Source organism: Papaver somniferum, chromosome 5 (genome assembly GCF_003573695.1).
Source record: "Papaver somniferum cultivar HN1 chromosome 5, ASM357369v1, whole genome shotgun sequence".
NCBI classification, from domain to species: domain Eukaryota; kingdom Viridiplantae; phylum Streptophyta; class Magnoliopsida; order Ranunculales; family Papaveraceae; genus Papaver; species Papaver somniferum.
The window spans coordinates 202,006,884-202,015,981 of NC_039362.1; the positions used below are offsets into that span (position 1 = coordinate 202,006,884).

The window sequence follows — 9,098 nt, forward strand, 5'->3', positions numbered from 1 at the left end:
TTCTAAACCTTTGTCAGACTGAAAAACTTTGATTTTATGGTCTGTGAGATTCTTAACTTGCTTACAAAAAAGAATAAGGGTTTATAATGCATATGAACGTTGAACAAGCGGGAAAATCCATGTGAAATGGGAATAGACATCAATAATAAGAAGATAATATCGATAACCAGACCTAGATAAATTAGGTGACACCCATATAACTGAGACAACCAAGATTAATGGTGTTTCATAAAAAATATTGCTAATAGAAAAAGATAATTTGCTGCTCTTACTAATGTGGCAGGAACGACAGTAATCAAATCGTTTATTCAAAACATGAAGAGAATTTTGATGACAAATCCTAGAGACAGTGCGTAGCACAGAATGGCCTAGACGTTGGTGCCAAATTGGGAAGGTAGATGAGACGTTTGCCTGTGGAATGATAGGTTTAGTTATCGTATCAACTCCTCCAAAGATGTAAAGCACATTCTTATTCAGCCCTCGCAGCAGTGTTATCCCCGTGCGCTTTTCCTTCACAACGAAGAAAGATGTGTGAAACTCAAAATAGACATCATTGTCTTTGCAAAATTGAGAGACCGACAATAAATTGGTTTTTATCTGCGGTACATGATAAATATTGTTTAAATTGAATGATCTCGATTTATACGTGAAGGAGGCATTACCAATATTGGCAATGTTTAGTGCATTATCATTACCAACATGTACCCGCTTACTACCGCCATATTCATGTGGGATCGTCAAGTTTCGCATGTCTGCAGTCAAGTGATGAGTAGCACCGGTATCTGCCACCCATTGATTATCAAGTGCACCTCCAGGAAGAGCAATATAAGCTGTTGGCGGCTTCTGTTGATTATCGTTGGGTTTTTCATAACGAAACCAACACCTCTCTGACTTGTGATTTCGTTTCTTGCATATCTGACATGGTTGTTCTCCCTGATTAAAACTCCTCTGAGGTTGTTGATGACGACGATTGAACTGATTGTTGTTTTGCTGATACGTCCCTCTGGGTTGATTGTTGAACCTTCTTGGTTCATTCCTGCTGGACGAAGCTGAATTGGAGGTGGCAATATTTGTAATAGGCTGTTGAATTTGAGCAAGCTGTTGTTCAAGTCTCATCTCAAATGTGAGAAGATGAGCAATAAAAGTGTCTATTATCCATTTATTCATTTGTTCTTAATGCAGTTACAATAGGATCATAAGATTGATTCAATCCATTGCTAATGGATTACTTCATCTCATCAGCAAACACAATATATCCTCATGTTGCAAGCTGATCAAACAAATTTTAGCCTCATTCAAATAAGCTTTCAAAGTTTTATAACTTTTATTCATGTTGTGAAGTTGTTTCTTGAGACTCATCTGATGAGCCTTTGTTTTTAGTGCAAACTCCCTCTCCAAAGTGTCCCTCATACTTGTTTGGATGTTTCAAGTCCTCCAACTTCGCCAAGGACTTCAGGTGTTAATGTAGAATTCAACCATCCTACAAGGAGTGAATCATGTTCTTCATAGTCTATAAATGATGGATTGATATTTTCTATATTAGGGAGGTTTCTGGGTGGTTTTTCTACTGTGCCATCAATATATTCTTTAAGGATTGGCTTGAATTGAGTTTTTTCTATAGTAAATGGGTGTTTCGGAGTTAGAAGGTGATGTATTTGGATTTGGGCTATTTATGGGTTGAATCGAGGTTGATACCAACTTAGAGAACAGATTTGGTGAATATCTTCCACAGTTAACTAATGGAGATGAAACTCAGGAGATGAAACTCTTATTTATACTCAGAGGTTGTTACAAAGATAGAGTTTGAAACAAAGTCAAAAACTGAATAACAAAGTTAACAGAAGAGAACAAGTTTTTAGCCTTAACATTCACAATTGTCCCGATTACGAAAACATTTTAACCCCAAAACATGCATTTTGTTTCTAATATATCTAACTTAATTTTGATTCTTGTCTATTTTGAAAGCCAATAGATAATAAGGAATAATGTGCAGGCTGCAATTACTGCAGACAAAATAAGAGTATCTCTAGATTTCTTCCTTCTTATAGCACCTGAAACGTTTCAAATGCAAAACGTTATGCCTACTTTTTTTTAATCATATTTGAGGATATATAGAACCAAACGAATTAGATGTATAAAACAAACCAAGAAGGCCGCGAATAACTGGGAATTTGTCACTCAGTTGCTTGACTTTTCCTTGTACATCTCCAAGCAAAGTACGTTGAGAGCCCAAAACAGATCTTGTTGTTTGAGCTTGACTTATTACTTCATCAATCTGGAATAACGTGTGGAAATTATAAGATGCTGAATAATTTTAGGTTGGTAAGACACATAGATCAATAACATATCAAAATACAGTTAATACTGGAGAGTTGCCGAGTTGGTAATACACATAGATGTAAAATCCAGCTATAATCTCCATGCTCATCTGATGGGCGGATAAGGTTGACACATGTGGATTCTAATTTCAATGATTGATCTGACTACAAAAATTACAACTCTGTGGACATGGCTACAGGACTTTTCTAATGGTTGGATCAATTTATACATCATAGCTAACACAATATAGGGTTCTTCCTTGATTTGAACCAGACAAAAACTATGTCGTTGGTACCATATCTCAACTACTTGCGCACCTCGAAGATATAGGACCAAATAGCAGAATAAGTGCATATGTACTACCTTTTCATATTATTTCAAAACAACTCGTCAGACTAAAGCTGCCGCAGAACTTTTTTCCACTGTTTATGTTGACGTCCTAGATACATTAAGCATTAAAAAAACTGCTTGACAGTGTGAAAAAATAATCATACATCTGCCAGAATATGACTTTCAGGATTATTGCTTACTAGAAGGATGTTCAGAAAGGAATTGCCATGGGGAACAGCTCCTTTCCTTCACAACCTATGCTCGGTTTATAGAACCATGGTTATCCTTTTATCTTACTTTGAACTAGAGATATGATTCTCCGCCAACTCTTAACAAGTAAAAGATGCACATTGACTAGAGTTCACTACAAATTATCCAGTCATGCTTACTCTTGTTTCTGTTTATAAGGTGTATATCTACTACTGTCAAGCATTCCTCCCTATCAGAGGATTAAATACTCGAAACTGAAAACCACTCTTTAGACTAAGGCTGCCGCAAAACTCTTTTCCACTATCTGTAGATGTCCTTTATGCATGAAGCATTAAAAGAACTACTTGACAGTAAGACAATATTCATACTACTGCCAGAATATGACTTTCAGGGTTACTAGTGCTTACTAAAGATATACAGAAAGGAATTGCAATGTGGACCTCTCCTTTCCTTCACAATCTATCCGTGGTTTATAAAAACATAGTTGCATTTCTAGTGTATTCATAGTGTCATCCTCACCATGACAATATTTTCGTGATCTTTTTATCTTACTTTGAACTAAACATATGATTCTCCACCAACACTCCTAACAAGGAAATAATGTACATTGGCTAGAGTTCACTACAGATTATCTAGTCATGCTTACTCTTGTTTCTGTTTATAAGGTGTATTTCTAGTACTGGCTACTGCTTAAGCATTCATTTGTAACAGAGGATTAGCAACTCCAAACTGAAAACCACACATCAGCTTACAGAACATAAGAATCACACGTAGGGAAGAGGATTTGAGTCTTACATGAGATATGCTTCCATGTATTGCAGATCTCTCTCGTAGTACCTGGATTCTTGGAGACATACTTCCAGATGCCTAGAAGACAAAAACATATCAAAAAGAAAAATAATCACCTTCAGCCACTGTCAAAGTGCTGAGAATTTCAATTTATGTGCCAAGCTTTACTTACCTTGTATTCAGTAATATCATCCCTGACAGAACTAAGAAGCTCAGCATGTTCCCTCATGGAGTTTATGTTTCCCTTGGTTCGTTTGAACTCCTACACAAAAATAATATATTTTTCAAAGGAGAGTGACGACTGTCTAAGTGCAATCTATAAATAAAAATGAAAAAGCTAGAGATACTTCAGTAATAACTACTAAAAACATTATACGAGCAATCAGCCTTGAGGGTGTCATTTTGAGTCTTGACCACCATATAAGTTATAACTTACAAGAAGGTGAATGAAAATGAGAATCCACGAAGAAGCACATCTAAGCATATACATATATTACAACTACAAAATAACCTAAGTATAAGAGTAATTCAGAAGGAAATGCACAATGCAAACATAAAATCGTTGAAATACAATCAGTCATGTGAGTAAGGGTGTCTTCATGTTCGATACAGGATCTAGGTGCGCTTACAATCCAAGAGATACATGCTAATTTCACTTCTCGAAAACCTTTCTCCCTGGAGTATTATGTTGGCATGGATGGCGGGGTCTGGTCATAGTAGTATTAGTGACAACCAAGTTGGACTACTTATGTGACATGGACAGTGGTCACATGTGGAGAGGTTGGTGGCACAATGCTGACATGATGCAGTGTTGATGGATGGTGGTGGTGGGAGTAGGGTCTGTAACAGCATCTGGTGGTGTTAGAGTAGAGATAGTGACGGCGAATCAGCGACTTGGTGGTACAGTTTGTATGAATAACTTGGAAATACTAATCTAAAATCAATTTCTACAATTCTGCAATTAACTCTAAACCCATTCCATCTGTTATACTGTGTGCCAACATAATGTTTGCTAAGAAGGTCAGTTACAACACTAGCAGTGACATGTGTTTCTAACTGAAGATTAAATCCAGTAGTGACCTAATGAATCGCTATCTCCATCAGCATTTGAACATGTACTACGTTCTACACACATATCACATTGTCTCATGAACCTTAAGTGTATCTGTCTACAAAATTCAAGAGCTGCCAAAACGCTACAACATTCTTCAGTCACAATAACTTGTTTTTCGAGAATAGTACATACTAAATTTACAGCTTAGTGAAAGAAAAGGAGGAACGAACCTGAGTAAACTCGTGAAGTATATCTCTGTGCCTAGCTAGTTTCTGAGTAACAGAATTAGTAGGCATGGCCGATGCAGCACAATGACTCATTGCATCATTAGTGTCTAATAGCTTTTCAAGCAATGATTGGATCTCCATTTCCATCGATTTCCATGATCTCCCAGATGAAATCGTTGGTGATGACCCATTACTATCTGCAAAACCAGAACCTATATCCATCTAAATTAAGATCCCCAATTTCCCAAATCCCTAAAGAATTCAACAATAAACAGCTTAATCTGATATATACATACCTCCTCCTCCTTGAGTGAACCTAGCGCCAAGTTTCGCATAAGAAGAGAGTTTAACGTCAAGATCTCCTTCGATCTTTCTTGCTTCTTTTCTCAAATCTTCCCAACCAGATTCTTGCAGATCTGGATCCATTGATGTCACTTATGTATGCGCCCTTCCTTCGTCGTCTTCTTCTTCAAAACTATAGTATCAGTGTCTTTGATTCGGTTATCACAGTTGGAATTCCCATTCACCTTCTTCACGAAACGATTAATCAATTAACTACTTAGAGGAAAATGATGAGTACTCAATTGATTTCTCTGTTTTTTTCTTCAGTTACGAATGGCTGTGTAGCGGAAACAAAATTGTGATTGAAAAGGAAGAAGAAGAAGAAGCAGCGAGTGTGCCCTTTACTCAAACTAGACGGCCCGGGCTTGTAGTGTTTTTTGTTTTTGACGCAGAAGGGCCGTGCCTTGTAGACATATTATATTCCCTTGTGCCTCATGGTATGGGTTGATTGTGGTTTGATCAAGAAAACTATTATGGGTTGATTTGTGGTTTGATCAAGAAAACTATTATGGGTTGACAACAGTACTATTAGGGGATACACTTGGTTGATTCAACGGTCAGGATCGTTTAAAATGTTTTTCCCTATAATATATGGAATGGTATCCTCTTTATAAATCGTGATCTATGGTTCTAGGATTTTGGTTTTGAGGCTTACAAAAGGAGAAAATATGGTCATCAAATAGCAGTCAACAAAACCATTTATCCTTCTAATTTTGTTAATACCTAGAATGCATTCGAAAATTAGTGTTAATGATTATAGATTAACTAAACTAAGTAAGGTTAGTGATTAGATTAGACTAATAATTTAATTTATAGTTGGTTTTTGAATATTGGGACAAATTTTTTTTTGAATATTGAACTAAATTAAATACAATATAGGCTGGGATTTCATATTTTCCTAACCGTTGACAAGGTCAGGATAATTTTAAGGTTGGGAAAATTGTGAACAATAAACACTAGCCATTGAGAAAAGTTTGATTATTTTTTGTTTGAAAATTTAACATATCGTAAATACGATATAGGGTTGTTCATATTTTTCTAATTGTAGAAGATTTCTATGATGAAGATTTCATATATATTTCCAATCGTAGGATTGGTTTATGGTTGAGAAATATTGAATTCCCAACCATGTGCAATTCTGAATCAAATCTAATCTATTTATGCAATCAAAAAAACGACAAAAAAGGGCGGATTTTTCGATTCTTACCCAACTAAAGTCATTACTGTTGAGAACCGACAATTTATCGTCGTTGAAGAAGAAAAAATGGAAGAACAGGCGACGATGGAGAAGGTCTAATCAATCCAGGCTAGAGGTGATCAACGAATGGGTGGAAGCGGATTTGGTACCACTAATGCCCAATCTATTGAAATAAAGGGTTCTAGAAATGCGTTCGCGTCCAGTCCAACACTCGACGGATTTAATACTCGCGGGTGGACGGATAAACCAAATGTGTTAGAGCATAGCTCGGTCGACCTCGCATGCGTTGCTATATCAAGCATCTTTGTTAATGTTAGTGATCAAAACTATGAGTCTTGATTTCTAGTCTATTATAGCTAAGTCTCGGATTAGGATAAAAAAGTGTAGTTGAGCTCAAGGATTTCATGGCGATTCATCATACAACGACGAAGATCTACTCAAGGAACCGTGGAACTTCATCAACAAAAAAGTATGTGGAGACTTGAACTTATCTATCACTCAAAAGTCTATCTATTCAATCTCCTACTTCTTAGAGACAAAAATCCGTATGCTATATATAGACTGGATCATATATATTTGACATTTCGAGTTGAGTATTCACTACTTATCTTTTTCACGAAATCGTGTGTTGGTAAAGCGTTTCGCTTTGATCAAGTTTATCTTCACTTAGTGACGAAAGTCATGAAAAGTTTCAATTACTTTGAGAATTTCTATGACGTGAAACGGTCTGTGAATAACGGCTATATAACGTCCTCTGAGAATGTCTCAATGATTGGAATGAGAGTTTAGATTACATAACCATTAATTCCTTAATCCGAAGTTTTCGAACTTTGTTGATTGAGAGAAACCGGAGGAATTGGCTTTGCCAAGTCCCCGAAACCAGTCCTCGAACTCAGTCCGTGAACTGACGGAAGTTCTCTTACCGAGAATTTCTGCTGGGATTTTCCAAAAACTCGTTTGCGAACTCAGTCCGCGAAGATAGTCTGCGAACTGGCGGAAGTCTCTTTGCCGAGATTTTCTGCTGAGTTTGGAAAATTCTGCCGGTTGCCTTAAGTCCGCGAACTTGTTTGTGAGCTTAAGTGGTTATGATCTAAAGATATGCTCTGAACATGAAACTGAAATTACTAAGGAATGCTTTATGCAAACCGTGGATATAAAGTTTATGAGCCGATTCATCGAATCGAATCATCTTTGTTTCAATTGTGTCTTGTGTAGTTACATAAGATCTCATAGCAATTGAACAACTCTCTAACTAGTTCATTTGAGTGAATTGAACTAGTTATGGTGAAGAAGAACTAGGTTAATATGAATTGCTCATATGGTTAACCTTTTGGGTTACTATGTTGAACCAACATACACGTACACGTTTGGGCATGGTTTTCACAAACCCGGTAAACGTCTACCTAAGTGTGTGTGACAAGCTAAGTTTTTGATCTAACAGTTGAGAAATATTAGCTTGAATCTAAATCAGGTTTTCATCTAACGGTGAATATGGATTGCTTTGTAACTAAGGCAAAACCCTGATTTGAAGGCTATATAAAGGAGACATCTAGCATTGTGCAAAACTAATCCCCACACGTCTGTGTGATACTAGTGCGCTCGTTAGAGTCGATTCTCCTTTAACCTTTGGTTTTCTTCTCTAAAACCAGGTTAACGACTTAAAGACTTCATTGGGTTTGTAAAGCCAGACCGATACTACTTTTATCATAGTTGTGTGATCTGATCTTGCATCTTCTATCGTACGAGTACAATTATTGATTGGCTTGAGATCGTGAGATTTCTCCGATAGGCAAGATAAAGAAGTCACAAACATCTTCGTCTCACTGTTTGTGATTCCTCGACAAACCGCTTGTGTAGTCAAGAAGGATTGTTGAGAGGTTATTGATTAATCTAGGTTGTTTTTCGGGAATATAAGACCGGATTATCAATTGGTTCATGTTCACCTTGATTTTATATCTTAAGACGGAACAAAACCTAGGGTTTTTTTGTGGGAGACAGATTTATCCTTTGATATACTTTTTTGTGTGAGATAAATTTGTTTATTATCAAGTCTGCGATTTTGGGTTGCAGCAACTCTTAGTTGTGGGTGAGATCAGCTAAGGGAATCAAGTGTGCAGTGTCCTGCTGGGATCATAGGCTAGGAGTACAACTGTACCTTGAATTAGTGGGAGACTGATTGGGGTTCAACTATAGTCCAGTCTGAAATTAGCTTGTAGTAGGCTAGTGTCTGTAGCGGCTTAATACAGTGTGTATCCAATCTGGACTAGGTCCCGGCATTTGCGGTTTCCTCGTTAACAAAACTTCTGGTGTCTGTGTTATTTCTTTTCCGCATTATATTTTATATAATTGAAATAATACAGGTTGTGCGTTAAGATCATCAATTGGAAATCCAACCTTTGGTTGTTGATTGATATTGATTGATCCTTGGATATTGGTCTTTGGTATCGTCGAAGTTATTCCTAGTGTTTGATCAAAGACTCGCTATTGTTTTATCTTGAGTAAATCAAAACAAGTGAGAGATATCGACTCCTTGAGATACTTTAATCTAGATTGAGTCTGACTGTTTAGTTGATTCTCTAGCAAAGTATTTCGGAGTTTTTCCATACAGATTGCTAATCGAAATATTGGG

The 9,098-nt window shown here is 36.8% G+C and overlaps 1 protein-coding gene across 2 annotated transcripts; it reads right to left on the reverse strand.

Annotated features, from left to right (window-relative positions):
• Window positions 1–1,740: 1,740 nt before the first annotated feature.
• On the reverse strand, window positions 1,741–5,588 carry LOC113284317 (Golgi SNAP receptor complex member 1-2-like). Of its 2 annotated transcripts, none has more exons than XM_026533757.1 (6): window positions 5,226–5,588; window positions 4,933–5,126; window positions 3,821–3,910; window positions 3,655–3,726; window positions 2,146–2,275; window positions 1,741–2,051 (listed from the first exon to the last, which is right to left on the reverse strand). In XM_026533757.1, exons 1-6 carry the CDS (start codon window positions 5,353–5,355, stop codon window positions 1,954–1,956), a joined length of 714 nt encoding a protein of 237 aa, XP_026389542.1. In that variant the 5' UTR covers window positions 5,356–5,588; the 3' UTR covers window positions 1,741–1,953. The 2 variants fall into 2 exon arrangements, with proteins under 2 accessions (XP_026389542.1, XP_026389541.1); XM_026533756.1 differs by having other exon boundaries at window positions 4,933–5,141; window positions 5,226–5,587.
• Window positions 5,589–9,098: the final 3,510 nt, after the last annotated feature.